Below are 22051 nucleotides of genomic sequence, written 5' to 3' on the forward strand. Positions count from 1 at the left end.
GGTAGATGATGTCAGTTGCTCTTCCCCTATCCATCAATGCTGTAACCTCATCATAGAAGGCCACCAAATTAGTCAGGCAGGATTTGCCCTTCGTGAAGCCATGTTGGCTGTCATCAATCACCTCCTTATTTTCCATGTGCCTTAGCATAGTCGCCAGGAGGATCTGCTCCATGATCTTGCCAGGCACAGAGGTGAGACTGACTGGCCTGTAGTTCCCTGGGTCTTCTTTTTTCCCCTTTTTAAAAATGTGGTGTCGTGGTTTTAGGCCGATCTGGCAACTAAACTCCACACAGCCACTCTCTCACTCCTTCTCCAGTAAAGTGGAGAGGAGAAAGATATAATAAAAGAACTGAGGGTCAAGACAAGAACAGACGGAGCACCCACCAACTATGGTCCCGGGCAAAACAGACTTGAAACAAAACAATTTATTAACAGTTGCTTAAAAAGGACAAAGGGAAACAAAACCGGTTACTTGAGAGGATAAAGAGAAAACAAGGCCAGATCTTAAAAAACAACACCTCCCTCACCCCCCTTTCCTTTTGTTCCCAGCTCTACCTCCCCCCTAGCGGTGCAGGGGGACAGGGAATAGGGGAGTGCAGGTCAGTTCATCCATGTTGTTACTGCCGCTCCTTTCTTAAAGGAATAGTAGTCCTTAGAGGAATAAAGGAGTTCTTAAAGGAATAGGAGTTACACCATTTTCCCTTGCTTCAATGGATCCCCTACTCACGAGGAAAAAATCCACAAACTTCTCCAGCATGAGTCCTGCCCGCAGGACGCAATCCTTCCCCATCGGATCGCTCCAGTGCGGGCTTTACCACAGTCTCGGATTCTTAGGGAATTGTGACTACTCGCTTCGGCGTGGGTCGTCCCACGGACTCTAGATGCCTCACTACCTTGTCATGCATCCCATGCTCCATTATTAACAGTTACTTGTTGTGCATCCCATGCTCCACGACCTCTCTCAAGGTCAGGCATCTCTTCCCCGACGTGGGCTTCTCCATGGACTGCGAGTGGGTCCCTGCTCCACCGAGACCATTCCTGGCTGCAGGGGGGCCACCTGCCGTCTCACCACCGGTTGCAGGGGAAACTCAGCTCCGCATACCTCGTCCTACTCCATCTTCACTGACCTGGTGTCAGCATGGCCATTTCTGTCAGATCTTAGTCCTCTCTGGGTGAACTCGGCCCAGTGAGCACCCCAGGAGCGGGGCAGTCACCAAGTTCCCCAAGCGGCTCAGCTGCTGCCATCCTGAGCGGGTGGTGCTGGCCCGGCGTGGGTAGCCACCCGGCCGGGTGCCGGGAAGCGGGGGCAGCCCCCTTCTCCCCTCTCCTCACTCCTGAGCAAAGCACACCTTTCCGGTTCCTTCATCCCAGCTTAAATGGGGCAATTCGCAGAGGCGCTGATTGGCTCAAACCTCAAGGGGGATGGGAGTCCGAGCTGGTGGCCAGCTCCTGCCACCAGAACCTTCCCCCCACATCAAACCATCACATGTGGTCTATGTTTCCCCTTTTCCAGTCATTGGGAACTTCACCAGATTGCCACGACTTCTCAAATATGATGGATAGCGGCTTAGCAACTTCATCTGCCAGTTCCCTCAGGACCCGCGGATGCACCTCGTCAGGTCCCATGGACTTGTTCACCTTCAGGTTCTTTAGATGGTCTCGAACCTGGTCTTCTCCTACAGTGGGCAGTTCTACATTCTCACAGTACCTACCTTTGCCTTCTGTGACTTGGGCTGTGCAGCTGGAGCTCTTGCCAGTGAAGACTGAGGCAAAAAAATCATTGAGAACCTCAGCCTTCTCCATATCCTGGGTAGCCAGGTCTCCCGTTTCCTTCCAGAGAGGGCCTACGTTTTCCCTAGATCTCTTTTTATCACTGACATATCTATAAAAGTTTTTCTTGTTGCCCTTGATGCCCCTGGCCAGATTTAACTCTATCAGGGTTTTGGCTTTCCTAACCTGATCTCTGGTTGCTCGGACAATCTCTCTGTATTCTTCCCAGGCTACCTGTCCTTGCTTCCACTCTCTGTAGGCCTTCTTTTTGTGCCCTAGTTGGTCCAGGAGCTCCTTGTTCATCCATGCAGGCCTCCTGGTGCTCCTGCCAGACTTTCTCTTTGTTGGGATGCACCGCTCCTGAGCTTGGAGGAGGTGATCCTTGAATATTAACCAGCTTTCTTGTGCCCCTCTTCCCTTCAGGGCTTCATCCCATTGTACTCTAGCGAGGAGATCCCTGAAGAGGCCAAAGTCTGCTCTCCTGAAATCCAGGGTAGTGAGCCTGCTGTGCACCCTCCTTGCTTCCCTAAGTATCTTGAATTCCACCATTTCATGGTTACTGCAGCCAAGGCTGTCCTTGAGTGTCACGTTCCCCACCAGCCCTTCTTTGTTGGTGAGAACAAGGTCCAGCAAAGCACCTCTCCTCGTTGGTTCCTCTACCACTTGGAGAAGGAAGTTATCATCCATGCATTCCAGGAACCTCCTGGATTGCCTATGCCCTGCTGTGTTGTCCCTCCATCAGATATCAGGGTGGTTGAAGTCCCCCATGAGGACCAGGGCTCGTGAACGTGAGACAGCTCCTATCTGTTTGTAGAGGGCCTCATCCACCCAGTCCTCCTGGTCAGGTGGTCTGTAGCAGACCCCTACTACTCTGTCCCCTGTCCCTGCTCTGCCTTTAATCCTAACCCATAAGCTCTCAGTTGGGACCTCATCCGTCCCCATGTGCAGCTCCATGCACTCTAGATGGTCTTTGACATAGAGGGCAACCCCTCCTCCTCTTCTCCCCTGCCTATCCTTCTTGAAGAGCCTGTACCCTTCTATTCTGACACTCCAGTCATAGGATTTATCCTATGAATGGGTGGGTGGGTCTTGTTACGTATGACCCTATAAGGATTTTGTACAGAGGTCAAATTTAACCAACAATCTCGTTTTTAGTCCTCACGTAATATGATGGGACCTTGGGGTCCAATTCCATAGCTATTTACAGGTTTAACGAAGGATTCATTAATCAATCTACATCTTACAGTAACATCATCACCACGTACCACAGTGAAAAAGGTTACAACTCCATTTCCATTATTCAAGGTGATTGGGGTGTCCGTGCCATGATATGTGATCACAGCAACAAGCATCATTAGGGGTTTCGCCACAATATTTATTTTAAATTTGAATGTTAGGCCCAGGGGGCAGGTTACTTTTGTTTCCAATGGCATGTCACATAAACAGGTTTAATCAAGGTAAAATTGTGCCAACATTTCCCTTGTTCACTGATACGAGATTTGGTGACTTCAACATTTACTGTACTGGGGTCTAATGCGCTGCTGCTGTCATGCTGTTTGTGGCAACAAATTATAGTGGAGTCATGCTTAGCACAGCTCCATTCTTTGGTGGAACAGGATCTAATTGTGATGTTTGGATTGAATTTTTGCCATTCCGTTTCTATTAAGTTACTAGAAATCGTAATTTGGGAAGCTTTTTCATATGTTGACCCACTGATTTTTCTACATCCTACTTGGGTATTTTCCGCAATTGTTCCTGTTAGGACATAAATCCATTAGTTTCTGTCCCATTTCCACTCGTGTGAGTGGTATACTTTGGTGTCATGCATCACTACAGTGGCTAAATTCAAAGAGTTGCTGCTGGGGTATCGCCCCATGCTGCTTGTATAATGGATGAAAGCTTGAGACCATGGCCATTCTGGGTTATTCTCGTTATAAATCGAGGGTAAAATGTAGAATAATATTACAATCCCAATCTGTCGATTAGCTTTTTTTTTTTTTTTAGAATGTAGGTTACTGGATTACCATGATCAGTAACAATAGTATTACAGCTAATATTAACATTAATAGGAGACATATCCACTTGTCCACATGCAGTTTATCCAAAATTCCTGAAAGAGAGAAAAGAAGGAAAAAAAAAAAAAAGAAAGAAAGAACCATGCTCAGTTGCGAATACAACCAGCAAATGTTAGTTAAAATGAGAGTATTATCCACCATCTGCAATGTTTGGTACAGTTGCCTTTAAATGCACAGTGTTGGCATTCAATTGCCTGTAATCGATGGTGAGCTTCCATTGCCCGTTCAGTTTTTTAACCGTCTGGACAGGAGGATTATAGGGGGAGTGAGTGTGAGTAATATTACCTCGCTCCTCTAAGTCTTTCACCACCTTGTCAATCCCTGTCTGTGCTGCAGCTGGCAGGGAATATTGTTTTGTATTTGTGATCTGAAATGATGGCAGGGGAATAGACACTTCTAACAAGTTCAGGTTTACAAAATCAGAGTCAACCCACAGCCAATCTTCATTGCTCTGCCCTGCAAAACTCCTTAAGGAACCATCAGATAATTTCCATGACGGGCCATACAGCAAATCAAAGCCTAATATGTCAGTACAGGCAGCACCGACTGGCACTTCAGCACGGGTTAGTTTTTCCTCTCCTGGAAGCCACAGAGCTGTTTTTGCTGTCAGACATTCTTTGACAACTCCTTCAGTTTCAACAACCTTCACTTTGTGGCGACTGGGTTTTATGCTTAGATCCTCAGCAGTTTCTTCAGTTATTACAAACATTTTTAAACTATCAGAAAGACCACGAATTAAGGATGCTAGTCATGCTGGATTGATGGGAGCTAACATGGAGGATTTTCTTGTCAGGTCTCTCTCATGCATTGCTTGTGTGCATGCCACCTTTTGCACTGAGGAAGCCAAATCAGAGAACCCCATAGTGGTAATTCCCAGCAGATCGCCTTTTTTCTGAGGATCTATGCCACCTGCCCAGTATGCCACTCGTGCAGTTAAGGAACAATAATGATTTCCAGGTGTAGCGGTTAAAAACACGCCAGGACCCCAGTATCCTGCTTCCTCCTCACTTAGTAAATTCAATTTCCCTCTGTGAGAAAGATTCACCACACACATTCTGTTTCTGACTCCTCTGAGCATCCAGAGTATTTTTCTTTTAATTTTGCCAATTCAGTGGGAGACCAGGGGACTGTTCGCACAGTGGTGTGAATTTCTTCATTGTTATCAGCAGCAATTTCGGTCTTAACTAATGGTCTTAAAGGAAGTGGCTGAGAGTTGGGATCGGGGGTCCCCATGATTTCATCATCATCGCTATCACTCCAAATGTCCCCATCCCAAGTCTCAGCATCCACATAGTGTACTGATTTACGGATATGCCTGACAGAAACAGAGGATTGTTTTTCTAACAACTCCTTCTCTCTGCACTGCGCTGCAGCGAGTAGAGTTTTAAGGTGGTCCACTTCTGATTTAAGATGATCATTTTTAGTTACAAGTTTATCATTTTCAGTCCTAAGTTTATAATTTTCAATGAAAAGTTTATCAACATGGTTTTCTAGATTTCTTTCGCTTCTCTCAAAGGTTAATGATGATTTCAATGTCTCATTTTCTGATTTTAAAGCAATATGCTCTACATCTGCAGTTGGTTTGGAGGAGACGAGAGATCTTTAGCCTCTTTCTGTGCACAAGATAAACAGGCTCCAAGTACTGCACAAATAACTTCTTTACTTTTACTTTTACTTTTACTTTTACTTTTACTTTTACTTTTACTTTTACTTTTACTTTTACTTTTACCTTTACCTTTGCCTTTACCTTTACCTATTTTAAATTGCTGCTCAGAACATTTTTCAATGCATTCTACCACTTTCTCTTCATCCTTCCAATACTTTTGAGCCCACTCCTTCCCAACTTGAGAAGAGGCACATTTATGTTTTCACAGCAGTTTATCCATGGCTATCCTGCCAACTACGCCAATTTTACTGTCACGTTATGACACAAGGTCAGGTCAACAGAGATCAGGGAGCAATTTGACCAGTCTACCGGCTTCCCAAGAAAGACAAGACCCTTGTACCCAGCTCGCCTGCCCACCCTGGGCAGCCCACTAAGTCGGAGGGTGTTCGCCTAACCTGTTCAGGGACCTCACGCCCTTCTTTCTGGCTGACCCTCACTTTTATACTGGGCATGACGCTACATGATATGGAATACTAATTGGCCAGTTTGGCCCTCAATCTTAAGTTCCACCACAAATCACAAGGGGAATCGTGTCCCCCTTGTCCCGGCTATGCTCCCCCCTTATCCCGCCGTGCTTCTGCACTCCGGCACACTGAAAAATCCTTGGAATCTCACATACAACCACAAACATCAGCTTGCTATCAACATTCTTCTCGGAGCGAGCCTCTGAGTAAAACCAAAACACGGAGCTCTTCTAGCTGTTAAAAAGAAGAGCTAACTCTGTCCCAGCTAAAACCAGGACAGTAATAATTACTGTTATTTGGACACTAATAATAGGTTTATGCTTTCATCAGTGGAAATGATTGAGCTGTGTGTTGTGATAATTTTATATAACTGCACTTCCTAGTGGTATTTATGGGCTTTGTAAAGTGTTTTGAGATCTTTTGGTAAAAAAAATTATATTATATAATACAAAATCTAAATATCAATATTTGCTTTGTAGAGTTGTCAATTCAGGTAGATTTTCAGCATATTTAATGCGGAGTTATCGATTCTCTTTTCAGAGTTTTTTTGTAAATTGCTCTGCTTAGACTTACCATAAGCAACAGAATTAGAATGTGCATCCAAAATCTAGCCCTGAGAGAAAGAGATAGCAGAGACTTTAACAGTTGAAGTTATCTAAGATCAGGAAAAGACTTCATCTGCCTATTTGTCCTCTTAGTAGAGAGTATATTGCTTATGGACACTTCAGTTCTCTTTTTCTTCCTGTTTTGTTTTGCAAACCTGTTTTTTTCTATAGAGGTTGATTGCCGACAGCATTTGTTGAAGAAGTTGTTTTAGTTCATGGAAATATTCTTATGGATATGTTTTTTTTGGGGAGGGAAGAGGTGAATAGAGACAAAAGTGATAATTCAGGCCTTTACAATTAGATATTCTATCAAAATAACATTAATGAGCATTTTGATAAAATTATGTTTCTTTTATTTGTTAGGCAACAGCTTAAGTGATAGTCAGGCAGCCTGAAGTTTATTTATGGGGAAATATGAAACCTAGAGAGTGACAAAATAGTCACACCCTTTTTTGCCCCACAGTGTGGCATAGTGTTTATTGTCTTTGTGTCTGATGCAACTTAAAAGTAAATAAGAAATCAGGAAGATTCGGGACACTTGATTTCAATGTAGAAATAAATTTCTGATTTATTAAGCTACTCCATAAGCTTTCTCTGAGCCTTATTAAAAATAAAAAAAGAAATATCATAGGTGTAGACGTGGCATTTTTTTTTCTGTTATTCCAGTGTTTTCTTATATGAAAGTATTACAGGTAGAGTTTAATGACACATTTTAAACTGAGTCATTTTCAAGCTTAAGTCACAAGATATTTCTTTAAATCCTTATTTATTGTTTTACTGTAGTGCTCATGACTCATGAGTTAGGACATATTATTCTAAACATTTTACAGACAATGAACAGTAACAACAAAAATATTCTTTATTGCAAACTCAAATTTTTAGATTATGTGTCAGTGGAATTCTTTTTCAAAGAGCATATGCTATTTTTCCTACCCAAAAGTTAGAATGTAAAATAGGAAAGGATGGAGAATTCTTATTTAGGCAGTTTTGATACCCTATTGACCTTTTTCAGTAACTGCAGGATGATTAGCATTGTACCAAGCCTCCTTCCAGCAATTCACAACACATTTTATTAATTTAAATACAGTTCTTCAGTGTAGCATACCATGAAACCTCTTTCTGTTTAGCCTAATCCATTCTGTGCTTCAGGGTTGCTCAAAGGAAGCAACTACCTCTCTACAGTCCTCTTCCAAATTAGTTCTCTCAGACTGCTATGTAGAAGCACTTTCCTACTGTCACGTTAAGACACAATATCATGTCGATAGAGGACAGAATGGGGGGCTACCTCGAGCCTTTCTCAATTTGACCAGTCTGCCCCTTTCCCAAGGAAGCACAGGCAGCGACACCGGCACAAATCCCTTTTATCCTCTGTGTCAATTATTGAAGTTTCCAGAAACTTATATTTATATATAACAAGTATATTTACATATACTCGTGACAGAACACAGATTCGAAGATAGCCGGTGATAGGGACTGACAGTGAAAACAGATTTGATTTGGAATAATATAAAACTAGAACTGATCAGTAATAATACTAAATAGCTAGCAAGATGTTAGTAAGTAAATGCGCATCTGATGAGGACTTGATAGGGACCAGTTAAGCAACCTGGCCATCCATAAGTCTATGGGTCCTGGAGGGATGCACCCGCGGGTGCTGAGGGAGCTGGCGGATGTCATTGCCAGGCCACTCGCCATCATCTTTGCTAAATCATGGGGAATGGAGGAGGTGCCTGAGGACGGGAGGAAAGCAAATGTCACTCCGGTCTTCAAAAAGGGCAAGAAGGAAGACCCTGGTAACTATAGACCAGTCAGCCTCACCTCCATCCTGGGAAAGATAATGGAACAACTTATCCTTGGTGCTGTCTCTAGGCATATCAAGGATAAGAGGGTCAATAGGGGCAGTCAACATGGCTTCACTAAGGGGAAGTCATGCTTGACAAACCTGTTAGCCTTTTATGAGGACATCACCCAGTGGGTGGATGATGGTAGAGCAGTGGATGTGGTCTATCTTGACTTCAGTAAAGCATTTGACACAGTCTCGCACGGCATCCTCACAGCTAAACGGAGGAAGTGTGGTCTGGATGATCGGGTAGTGAGGTGGATTGTGAACTGGCTGAAGGATAGAAGCCAGAGAGTAGTGGTCAATGGGACAGAATCCAGTTGGAGGCCTGTATCCAGTGGAGTCCCTCAAGGGTCGGTACTGGGACCAGTATTGTTCAACATACTCATCGATGACTTGGATGAGGGAATAGAGTGCATGGTCAGCAAGTTTGCTGATGACACTAAACTGGGAGGAGTGGCTGACACACCTGAAGGCTGTGCTGCCATTCAGAGAGACCTGGACAGGCTGGAGAGTTGGGCGGGGAGAAATGTAATGAAATACAACAAGGACAAGTGTAGAGTCTTGCATCTGGGTAAGAACAACCCCATGTATCAGTACAAGTTGGGGACTGAACTGTTGGGGAGCAGCACAGGGGAAAGGGACCTGGGGGTCCTGGTGGACAGCAGGATGACCATGAGCCAGCAATGTGCCCTTGTGGCCAAGAAGGCCAATGGCATCCTGGGGTGTATTAGAAGGGGTGTGGTTAGTAGGTCGAGAGAGGTTCTCCTCCTCCTCTACTCTGCCCTGGTGAGGGCGCATCTGGAATATTGTGTCCAGTTCTGGGCCCCTCAGTTCAAGAAGGACAAGGAACTGCTTGAGAGAGTCCAGCGCAGGGCCACAAAGATGATGAAGGGAGTGGAGCATCTCCCTTATGAGGAAAGGCTGAGGGAGCTGGGTCTCTTTAGCTTGGAGAAGAGGAGACTGAGGGGGGACCGAATTAACGTTTATAAATATGTGAAGGGTGACTGTCATGAGGATGGAGCCAGGCTCTTCTCACTGGCATCCAATGACAGGACAAGGGGAAATGAGTATAAGCTGGAACACAGGAGGTTCCGCTTAAACATGAGGAAGAACTTCTTCCCTGTAAGGGTAACAGAACACTGGAACAGGCTTCCCAGAGAGGTTGTGGAGTCTCCTTCTCTGGAGATGTTCAAAACCCACCTGGACGTGTTCTTGTGTGATTTAATCTAGGTGGTCCTGCTCCGGCAGGGGGATTGGACTAGATGATCCTTTGAGGTCCCTTCCAATCCCTAACATTCTGTGATTCTGTGATAACACAGAGCTCTTACCCAATAGGCATCCCTATGAGGGGTAGAAGAGAGTTTCAGCCCGTCAACTGATCCCAAACGTTTCAATGGAGGGCTTCTCCCTGACATCCCCTTCTTTTTTGCCATTTTATACTGTTTCTTTACTTTCAGATGGAGCTTGAGTGACTCTACTCATATATACCTTTATTAGGATTGGTGTAAACTTTTCTCGCTTCAATTTAAAGGTATAGACAAGAAGATATTCTGGGCGACTGCTCAGTGAGGGGTGGTCGCAGCCCGGAGGCCGGTAGCTTTTGAGGTGGAGGTGTGTTTTGGTGTTATAATGACATTATAATGAGCAAAGTTCAACTAAAGGTCAAGATTTTACCATTATTGCTGAGGCAATAGTTGCGATCCATCTTCCTTGATGGCAATTAGACGGTTATCTTCGCCAGATGTTCTTTGCCCCTGATAACAGGGATGAGCCATGGTACCTCCATACTACTCTAATCCCCACTTCAAGGACATTGTTCATTTCATCTGACCATCAGGCTGTGTCTGTCCTGAGAGCAGCAACTGTGTCTCACCTCAAAGCTGCTCTAATATTGCAGCCTTCGAGCTGAACTTCGCAAAGCCGTATTTCTCCATTTTCCCCAATTTCGGTTATTTTCCCACACCTACCTTGGACTGATCTTCAGAGATTTATGATTTCTGATACGTTAAGGAACAAATCCCTCATCTGTTACTTGTTCAAGACAGTGAAATATAGCCTAATATTACTCTCCTTGAATATTTTACCTGTTTCAATTATGTGCGGGTTTGTGGAAAAGTCTTTACTTTTTCATTTGCTCTTGATTTAGTGTAAGTCCAAGGAAAAAGAAAAGAAGGGCAAAGGACAGATGAAGGTTTCCTCCAAAGCTGTATATCTTGCTATGCAGCCCAGTAAGGCATGTACCACAGTTGTAGATTACAAGTCTTTAGGGTCTGAATCTGCAAATGACTCATGACTTTTGTTGACTGGCTGTCGTGGTTTAGGCTGGCCGGCAACTAAAATCCACACAACCGCTCACTCATCCTCCCCCACCCTCAGCAGATGGGGAAGAGAATTAAAGGGGAAAAGGGAAAGAGACCCATGGATTGAGATAAGAACAATTTTATACTAGTACTACTAATATATGAATATATACATGTACAATCATAATAATGTATACAAACAAGTGATGCACAGTGTAATTGCTCACCACTCCTTGACCAAGGCCCATCCTGTCCCGGACTAACAATTCCGAAACAGATAAGTCCCAACACCGCAATCCCAGACGAGTGAGAGGCCCGAAAAGAGCAAGAGAGAGAGATAGCACTCCGAGAGTCCGAGAGTGAGAGCCCTGGAAGAGCAAAGGCCCTTCTTTCCGGTCAACCCTCATTTTATACTGGGCATGACGCTGCATGATATGGAATACTAATTGGCCAGTTTGGCCCTCAATCCTAAGTCTAAGTACAAATCATAAGGAGAGTCGTGGACCCTCCATCGTGGCCATGCTCCCCTCTATCCTGTTGTGCTCCTGCACACTGGCAAGAATACAGCAGCTGAAAAGTCCTTGAGGCCTCAGTGCCAACTATGAACATCAGTGAGCTATCAGCATTCTTCTCATAGTGAATCCCAGACTAAAACCAAAACACGGAGCTCTTCTAGCTGCTGAAAAGAAGAACTAATTCTGTCCCAGCTGAAACCAGGACGCTGGCATAAATAATTGTTTCTCCTATAAGAGCTACATTCTCAAGAAATGAATCACTTTGGGATTTTAGTCCTCTCAAGACAAGAGAGAAGACTCGTGATGATGGCTTTTTGTACTGACTTCCATTCAGCTTGCCAGACTGCTTGGATCTGATCTCATGTCATTGCTGTCAATTATGCAGTCTATGTGAATTATGCCATCTAGACCTACCTAATACCACTGTGCTTGATGATTTAGTTACTGACAGGCCAAGCGCTACAACCTTTCTTATAGGTTTGGGAAATCCTGTTACAAAACAGAATATATTTGCTAAGATATATTTTCCCATGTGAGAGTCATTCCTTAAATGAGCATCTTAAAATTGGCTAATCCACACAGACTATTGATACATAACAACCTTGCCTACTGCATCTCAAGCATATCGCTTTCTTCTGTGGATTTAGGATCAGAAGAGGAATATTATTTTTTTAAATAGAATGCATTTATGTATGTCTCCCCCATCTTTCTGGTAGATTAGAAAGCTAGTTTGAAAAAATTACAGAGACGATATCAAAAAGAATATAAAAATTTGTACTTTTTTCCAAGCTTGCTCCACCATTGAATGTAACCACTGTTGTAAAATTCCAAAAGATTGGTACGTGTATGGAGAGAATATGGGAACAGATCCATTTGCTGGCCCAGTTAGTCACTGAGGAACATCAGTGCTTTCAAAAGTTTAGAAGAGAATAGGTAGAAAACTGACACTATGGACCCTAGAGATTAAAAAAAACACCTTATTTTTAATAGCAATTATGTGGAAAAGAGTATTGCCAGAAAGATCAGTATAAAACTATCATGTTCTTCAAGCTCAGAATTATTTTTTAACACTGTCAATAATTTTCTGAGGGGAAAGATGAAGAAAGAGAAAAGAAGATAGCTATTTTGATATCCTCTAACACTCATATTTCCTGTTTTCAGAATCTAATGATATTCCGGGAAATTCCAGTTTTCTTTGTCTGGGATAATACTTGTAGAAATCAAGGAAGAAACTCTTAAAAATTGAAGATTGATGTGATTTGCAAACGATAAATGAATGAATGTTTTTATAAGATCTGTGACAAATAATGTGCAAATTGTTACAGATATTCTTATATCCTCAGAAGGACATGGAAAATGTTATTCTTTGCTGATGTCAAAAGTGTATCAGACTGGAAAGTCAGTTACACCATCTAGATTTTGTTTGTGGAACATTACAGCTTAACTGATAATTACATCTTAATTACCAGTTTGAATTTGATGGTTCTTGCAGAATCCTTCAGTTTTATCTTGTTTGTTTGTTTGTTTGTGTCACTGCTTTGATAGCAATTATTGGTGTTCCAAAAGAAAGAAATCTCAGAAGGTACAATTTTCTAAGGGGCATCAGCTTTACTATTTTGTTTCAATTAATGTCTATTTTTGGATACAGCAAAAAGTATCAGTGAAGACTGAGAAGCACTGGATAAAGTTTATACTGCAGAAACTGGATGAATGATGAGTCCTCAGATTTTTCATGCAAGCAATTTTAGTGCTAACATCAAAAGTAATGTTCCAGAATTGATATTATGTTAGTGGAAGGAAACTAAACCCAGTAATTAGCAGTAGTGACACTACACATCATGCATGATTGAGTCTTTCTCTGCATTAAATTTATGCTTCTGCATCTCATTAGGTTTCAGTAGAATTACTTTTGGCTTTTACCAGAGCAAATGAGAAAAGAATTAAGTCAATAGATGAGATCCTGTATTTAGATATCTCTCTCTTTGACCAGAAATTAGAAGCCAGTAAAAGATACTGAATGACAAAGACTCAGAGAAAGAAAGAAAAATTGTAATCTACAGGAAAGTATAATACCTCTGGGGAGCAAGACATAGCCTAGACATAGCATAAAGACTTGAAATCTGTGTGAAGGGTTATTAATTTTTTTTTAAGAAAAGAAGCATTGTTGTGAAGAGCTATATGTCAGTAGGGTACAAGTTGTCATGAGTCTACCCAAGCAAATCCCAGGGAACCAGAAACAGTGTTCACTGAGGAAATAATGTTTATTTTAAAAAGGCTGAATTAGATTTCTGATGGATACAACTCATTGGTATATGTTGGAGTTTATTTCAGAAGTTCTGCCACATAGTGCAAAGTCATATTAGTTGTAGGGCAGGACATACAGAACTGGTAAAGAAAACAATTTAAAATCTTGGACTATTTTGTAGTAATAATACGAATAATTGGATAACTGCATAAAGTAATTACCTTTTATGATTATCTGTACTGCTGATGTAGAATACTTGAGCATCTGTTAGAGAATGTTTAGAGAACTATTAGAGAAATATTTCAGTTATGATGAATTCCTGATGAAAGCTTAAGAGCAACTTTTGAATATTGAGTCAGTCTTTTACCTCTGTTAGCAATTTGATATCAACTGACCATAATTTCAGAGCTCAAGAACAATAAAAAAAAAATATATCTGAATATATCGTTGTATCAGTTTGTCGTAAGTAGTGAGCAAATACTTGGGGCATCATTCTTTTGGAAGAATACAAAGCTAATTGAACACATAACTGAGCTTGAGAAAAAAAAAAAATCTTTTTTGGGAAAAAAAAATCTTCCTGTTTCACAAGAGTATTGGCTTGTGCTTAGTAGAATACCATTTTTTTTGTTATTTTGTTGTGAGACAGTAGAGACCCTTCACGATTTGTCCAGTTTTGAGATGGGTGGATGTGATGTTCCAGAAGAAAATATACTTTGTTAGAACTTGGAGACTTGGGTTCTTATAATACAGAGCATATGTTCTCCCTATCTCAAAGACAAACATTTTTCACATTGAACTTGGAGTTCTTGATTTCCATGTGAGTAAACAATAGTTGCAGGTATAAAGTTTTGTTAAGTAATGAGTAGTAGCATTCTCCTGGACTGTCTAAAAAGGGGGGGGTGATGGGTTGTATGTGTGTAAACAGGATAAATTACTTTTAAAAGAACAAACCCGGTCCTTTTTGTATGCATTTACCTAATTTAAAATGCAAAGAGGTTTATGTCCTTGCTGAAATGTGTCTAGTCTGAAATGCAGACTAGATTTGAGAATAGAATCCCTTGGGTTTTTTGCTTGACTAAGTTTTCATCTGTTCTTTTTCTCTCTTAGTGTATTTACATATAAATGAATTTCTTTAAAAGACAAATTTCCTTCCTCCTTCCCATTCTTTCTGCTCCTATCAGTCTAACTCTGCCAAGTTGGTTAACTGGTTATCATTTTAAAAGGAGGTATATTATATGCCCTAAAATTGTACCTGAAAAATGAAAGCTTTCTTAAAAATTAGCTTAATTAAATATAAATTTTAATGTGAACATTTTATCCATTTCAGCTAAATGTTGGATTAGGATAAGCTTATTCAGAAATAAGGGCCCATATACACAATTATTAATTCACCTTGTCTCATATCATCCCTATTACTATTTTTCTTAGTTTGAACACACCTTATTCCTGTTAATCACAATCACTGTATATGAACTATTTGTAAACATAGAAAACGAAGTAAATTTTATTGTTTTCTTTATTTCAAATTAGACACATGCACAGTTAGTTCGAGAACTTGATGTAGAGAAGGTGTCAACTTTTGAGAACCCCTATGTAGATGCAATAAGAAGTTTATGGAATGACCCTGGAATCCAGGAATGTTATGATAGACGACGAGAATATCAGTTATCGGATTCAACTAAATAGTAAGTATATAGTGGTTACAAACAACTATCTTATTTTCTGTTCTTTCTAACAAATTCTTACTTTTTATCTTTTTACACTGTATTTTTGTGTACATACATGTACAGTTTTTTGTATGTGTACAAGTGTGTGTGCATGCATATTCAGCACAAACATACAATTAATAACTTGAATGTAAAGGCTACTGTAAGGAAGATAGTGTATCTAGTTTAGTATTATGTGTGTGTGTTTCCCAAAACATAAGCCTATGATAATTTGAAATCTTACATTAAGTTTATTACTAGGGAAGTGCAATCAAGGGTAGACCTCCATGCAATTCATAAAAATTATAATGGCCTAGAACATCTGTTTTCCCAGTTTTTTCCCTTTCCCTTTTCTTTCTCTTTTTCCCTTTCTCTTTTGTGGTCCTGGTGATGAGGTAAATAATACCAAGCAAGTGTTCTTGTGTTTTGTTCAGCTGCCTTTTTTTTGTACAAACAAGACCTAATCAATCTTGAAAGAATATGGCTGTCAAGAAGGCAAACACATAACTGAAAACAGACTTCAATTTGTAAAGGGTGGGAAAAAAAGCATTTTAAATTAAATCCTATTTGTTATAGATCAACAACAATAAAAATGCATATGTGACTAAACTTGATCTTGAATGGCATGCATGTACTCTCTTGTGGCAGGATTCTGATAAAATAACAATGAGGAATTTAACATTGGACCCTGAAGACCATCTAAATGTTGGCTCCAAGAAATTCAGTTTCTCTGAGTAGTATACTATATAGCTCTGGTAAAATTTTTCATCTGATTAAAAAAAAAAAAGGATGATGCTAGAGGAGGATGACCTTTCAGTGTTGCCCACTAGAAAAAGAATTAGCACACTTGGTTATTAAAGCTGTGGCAAAAAACTTCCATGATCTCCACTGGAACTTTTAGATTAGCTATGAAATTTAATCTGATTATATCATTCTAGTCTCCATGTCAGGTTGGCATGAAAGGAAGCCTCTCATTGAGGAAAGCACAGAAGAAACTGAAAGGCACATGAAAGTCCCATTAAAGTCAATAGAACATGGCCATTCACATAACAGAAGTCTGGGGTGAGACATCTGCACAGTAGTCTGAGGGTCCTTATCTAGCACAATCCTTTATATGTGATTGAGTCAAGACAAGCTTAAAAATATCTTGTTGATGCAATTTAAGCAGCTAGAGAGCTACTAGTGCATGAATTAGGTCTGCTCAGATTTGCTCTGATGCTCTGTTATTGCCACACCGCATTCTGATTCTGCTTTATCAGCCCCACATACAGGGTACCTGTTGTCCTATGCAATCTGCTGTCCTGTAGAGCTGGCTACCTTCCCAATCTATCACTTTTATTATTTGTATATGCATATTTTGGTGCAAAGTACAGTAAAATTCCCCACAAAGTCACAGCTTCTTAGTCAGCTGCCACTCGCTCCAGTGTGGGGTTCTCCACGGGCTTCAGATGTCTCTCTGCCTCGTCGTCAGCCTCCAGCAGCTAACAGAGACCATTCTCTATGACCTCCTTCAGGCACAGGCATCTCTGCTCCAGCATGGGGTTCTCCACGGGCTGTGGATGGATCTCTGCTCCATCATTAATCTCCATGGGGGCAGGGGACCACCTGCCATCTCATGACAGGTTGCAGAGGAATCTCAGCTCCGGCACACCTTCTCCTGCTCCATCTTCGCTGACCTTGGCGTCTGCATAGCCGTTTCTCTCAGATCTCAGTCCTCTCTTCTGCAGCCGTGCCGGACCCAACTGGCCTGATGAACCTTGACAGTCCCAGCCGGATGAACTTCACCCAGCGGGTGCCCCGGGAGTGAGGAACTTTGGAGCTCTCCAAGCTGTGCTGCGGTGGCCATCTCCAATCGAGTGGCAGTGGCCCAGCACCGGCAGCCACCTGCCTGCGAGGCCAGCCCCCTGCCTCCCCCCTCTCTTCACTGTAGGTCCAGCCTAGTTCAGGTTCCTTTGTCCCTGTCTTAAATAGGACATTCGCAGAGGCACTGATTAGCTCAGCCCTGGCCTGAGGGGATGGGAGGTCCGACCTGGCCAGAGGCTGGTCCAACTGGTTTTGGAGCCAGGGAAGCTATTTGTAGCTCCTTACAGGGGCTATCTCTGCAGCCTCTCCCGTGCTACCAAAACCTGACAATGTAAACCCAGCACAAATATCTAAACACAATTTGCTAGCTTTAAGTCCCTATGTCACAAAGCAGCAAAGCGTAATGCTTGAAATTTACTACTGGGATTCACAAAGCACTTAAAAGGAAGTAAGCATCCAGTGCTCACTGACTTGGTGAGACTTCAATAATTTCATCTGATATATAAAACTGAAACAATAGTTTGTTGTCCACCAGATCACAGAATCACAGAATGTTAGGGATTGGAAGGGACCTCAAAGGATCATCTAGTCCAATCCCCCTGCCGGAGCAGGACCACCGAGATCAGATCACACAAGAACACGTCCAGGTGGGTTTTGAACATCTCCAGAGAAGGAGACTCCACAAACTCTCTGGGAAGCTTGTTCCAGTGTTCTGTTACCCTTACTGGGAAGAAGTTCTTCCTCATGTTTAAGCGGAACCTCCTATGTTCCAGCTTATACTCATTTCCCCTTGTCCTGTCATTGGATGCCAGTGAGAAGAGCCTGGCTCCATCCTCATGACAGTCACCCTTCACATATTTATAAACGTTAATTCGGTCCCCCCTCAGTCTCCTCTTCTCCAAGCTAAAGAGACCCGGCTCCCTCAGCCTTTCCTCATAAGGGAGATGCTCCACTCCCTTCATCATCTTTGTGGCCCTGCGCTGGACTCTCTCAAGCAGTTCCTTGTCCTTCTTGAACTGAGGGGCCCAGAACTGGACACAATATTCCAGATGCGCCCTCACCAGGGCAGAGTAGAGGAGGAGGAGAACCTCTCTCAACCTACTAACCACACCCCTTCTAATACACCCCAGGATGCCATTGGCCTTCTTGGCCACAAGGGCACATTGCTGGCTCATGGTCATCCTGCTGTCCACCAGGATCCCCAGGTCCCTTTCCCCTGTGCTGCTCCCCAGCAGTTCAGTCCCCAACTTGTACTGATACATGGGGTTGTTCTTACCCAGATGCAAGACTCTACACTTGCCCTTGTTGTATTTCATTACATTTCTCCCCACCCGAGTCTCCAGCCTGTCCAGGTCTCTCTGAATGGCAGCACAGCCTTCAGGTGTGTCAGCCACTCCTCCCAGTTTAGTGTCATCAGCAAACTTGTTGACCATGCACTCTATTCCCTCATCCAAGTCATCGATGAGTATGTTGAACAATACTGGTCCCAGTACCGACCCTTGAGGGACTCCACTGGATACAGGCCTCCAACTGGACTCTGTCCCATTCACCACTACTCTCTGACTTCTATCCTTCAACCAGTTCACAATCCACCTCACTACCCGATCATCCAGACCACACTTCCTCCGTTTAGCTGTGAGGATGCCATGGGAGACTGTGTCAAATGCTTTACTGAAGTCAAGATAGACCACATCCACTGCTCTACCATCATCCACCCACTGGGTAATGTCCTCATAAAAGGCTATCAGGTTTGTCAAGCACGACTTCCCCTTAGTGAAGCCATGTTGACTGCCCCTATTGACCCTCTTATCCTTGATACGCCTAGAGATAGCACCAAGGATAAGTTGTTCCATTATCTTTCCCAGGATGGAGGTGAGGCTGACTGGTCTATAGTTACCAGGGTCTTCCTTCTTGCCCTTTTTGAAGACCGGAGTGACATTTGCTTTCCTCCCGTCCTCAGGCACCTCTCCCATTCCCCACGATTTAGCAAAGATGATGGCGAGTGGTCTGGCAATGACATCTGCCAGCTCCCTCAGCACCTGTGGGTGCATCCCATCAGGACCCATAGATTTATGGATGGTCAGGTTGCTTAACTGGTCCCTAACCAAGTCCTCAACCAAGGACTTGTTCCCTAACCAAGATCTGTTGTATGTTTTGAAGCATATGTGTCAATCTCATGCTGCTTCTTCCTTAATCCCTTGCATGAGTCTCTCCTTTAGTCTTCTCTGTTTTTTCCCCCCAGCATTTTTATTAATTGAAAGGCTACTTAAGATCTCCCCGAAGTCTTCACTTCTCCAGGCTATACAACCCCAACCCTCTCAACCTTTCATCATAGGAGAGGTGCTCCAGCCCTCTGATCATCTTTGTGGCCCTCCTCTGGACTCACTCTAATAGGTCCATGTCCTTCTTGTGCTGGGGGCCCCAGAGCTGGATGCAGTACTCCAGGTGGGGTCTCACAAGAACAGAGTAGAGGGGCAGAATCACCTCCCTCAACCTGCTGGCCACGCTTCTTTGGATGCAGCCCAGGATATGATTAGCTTTCTGGGCTGCTAGTGCATATTGCCAGCTCATATCCAATTTTTCATCCACCGGTATGCCCAAGTGTTGCTCACCAGCCTGGTCTGCAGCACCAAGGACGCTGTTGCATCCTCCACAGCCAAGAGGAAATGGCCTGCCTCTTGTAGGCGGGATAGGTACCTTGAGTTGAGTAGTAATTAGTAGTTCATTATCTCAACTCAGTCCAGCTGGGTAAGAATGATTGGTGCCATGCCCAAGTCCTTCTCCTCCAGGCTGCTCTCAATCCATTCATCCTCTAGTCTGTATTGATATTGGGGATTGCCCCAACCCATGTGCAGGACCTTGCACTTGGCCTTATTGAACATGAAGTTTGCATGGACCCACCTCTTAAGCCCGTCAAGGTCCCTCTGGATGGCATCCCTTCCCTCTAGCATATCAAATGCACCACTCAGCTTGGTGTCATCTGCAAACTTGCTGAGGGTGCACTCAATCCCACTGTCTATGTCATTAATAAAGATATCGAACAGTATAAATCCCAATACAGACCTCCGAGGGACACCACTCGTCACTCCACTTGGGCATTGACCATTGACTGCAACCATCCAGCTGATTCCTTATCCATGTAACAGTCCATCCATCAAACCCATATCTCTCCAATTTAGAGATAAGGATGTTGTGAGGGACCATGTCAAAGGCCTTACAGAAGTCAAGGTAGATGACATTAATTGCTCTTCCCTTGTCTACTGATGCAGTCATTCCATTGTAGGTGGCCACCTGATTAGTCAGGAATGATTTGCCCTTTGTGAAGCCATACTGGCTGTCTCTAATCACCTCCCTGTCTTCCATGTTTTTGGACGCATCTTCCAGAAGGATCTGTTCCATGATCTTACCAGGCACAGAGGTGAGGCTGACTGGTTGGTAGTTCATCTGATGGAATTATTCCTGAGAAAATGCTAATATATCATGTGACTATTTCCCACAGAAAGCTGACCTCAAAGATACTGAAAAATAATAATTCATGGTTGGAGGTAGGTGTTTGTTTGAAGTGCCTACCCCATGTTTGTTCATGTTGAAAATGTTTCGAAACTTCATTTATTGAAAGTAAATTAAGATACATTTTTATAATGTCTTCATTAGGTGGCATAATTCTGGGAAATTAATTAAAGCTGAACATTGAGTTACAAGATTATGGTGAATAGGGTTATATTTAACTTCTTGAAGAGGGTTATTGGTTAAAACTACTCTTGTTTGTTTATTAAGTTTAGGAATCTTGTCACTTTGCCTGATTTCTATATGAGAAAAACATGGAAAAATATAAAGCTAATTAGTCTATTCCTATTATCATGTTCTGTCTGTTTATTTTGTAATATGGACAAACAGTACCTTTTAAACTCTTATCATTAGCACCTTCATAGCCTGGTAATTTCTTTGAAGGCTGGCTGCAGTTTTGACCTTTGTCACAGGGAATGTATAATTCATTCAAAGTAAGTACTTCTTTCTCAACACTGACTAGGAAACAAAAAGGTTTTTTTCTATTTCTTCTATTTCTGGTCAATTTGCAGATCACAAGTACGCTACAATATTTTACCAATTTTTCCTGATGTTAAGAGAGAGCTACTGTCACCAGCTTGTTACACACACATTACTTTGGTAATGCACCTTGCGCCTGTTGCTATAGCAACCCCACAGAAAATTACCTCAGCAGCCATTTGAATTAATCTTTACAAAAGTGAAGTAATTAAAGCTATAATTAATTTTTTTAATTTGATCTGTAGTATAAATTTACTCAGACCTATGTTACTGGGGTTTTTTAAAAGTAATTTTTTGTTCTTTTGTATAATGCTTAGCTGAATAAGTACTGTTTGGGTGAGAGATCATAACTACAATATGTCTCATCAAAATAAGACATTTCTTAGCAGGTGGTAAAAATAAAATCATAGTGCCATGTATTTCTGCCCTAAATTGTTTGCACAGTTGCTGCTAACTATATAACTGGCTTCCCTGTAATAACTGTGATTATCTGGTTTTGGACTCCACCTTAAGACAATGGCCAGGATATTTCCAATATCCATATCATTAGTATGATTTTAAATTATGAAGCCAATAAACTAAGAAAACAGATGTTTTTGGTAATTGTTGGCAACACTTTTTGTGAAAGCTCATGTTTATTGCAAGTTTCCTGGTTTGTTTCAAGAGTACATGTGTGTAGCAACTTCTAGCATATACTGAAAAGGCAGTTGTGTTAGAAAATCTGATCACAGAATTTGTGCATGCATGTATGTGGTGAAGCTTCTAAGGGCTTGCAATTTTATTTGAGTCAGTTTTTTTTAGTTAGACACTTATCCTAAAATCCCTCATGCATGCCTGTTATGTGCTTAAAATTTTTGTATGTGCACATGGTTTGTTTGCCCGCATGAGCAATATATTTGTCAGTAGTTTGATTAAAACTGCAGTAGATGAGTGCTTAAAAGCTATGGTGAATTGGGTCTTTAATAAGTAATTATACAAATAAATAAATAAAAATCTTCATTTTCTGATAGTA

General features: G+C 42.2%; 1 protein-coding gene across 1 annotated transcript in view; it reads left to right on the plus strand.

The window, feature by feature from the left end:
- Positions 1 to 22051, plus strand: part of LOC147526201 (guanine nucleotide-binding protein G(q) subunit alpha-like) — a 310254-nt gene that overhangs the window by 219613 nt on the left and 68590 nt on the right. Inside the window, exon 3 of the mRNA XM_086630244.1 lies at positions 15014 to 15168. Coding sequence (XP_086486370.1) covers positions 15014 to 15168 — 155 coding nt within the window. The remainder of the gene's footprint in view (positions 1 to 15013; positions 15169 to 22051) is intronic.

This window comes from Tauraco erythrolophus, chromosome W, assembly GCF_009769465.1.
Source record: "Tauraco erythrolophus isolate bTauEry1 chromosome W, bTauEry1.pri, whole genome shotgun sequence".
Taxonomy (NCBI): Eukaryota; Metazoa; Chordata; class Aves; order Musophagiformes; family Musophagidae; genus Tauraco; species Tauraco erythrolophus.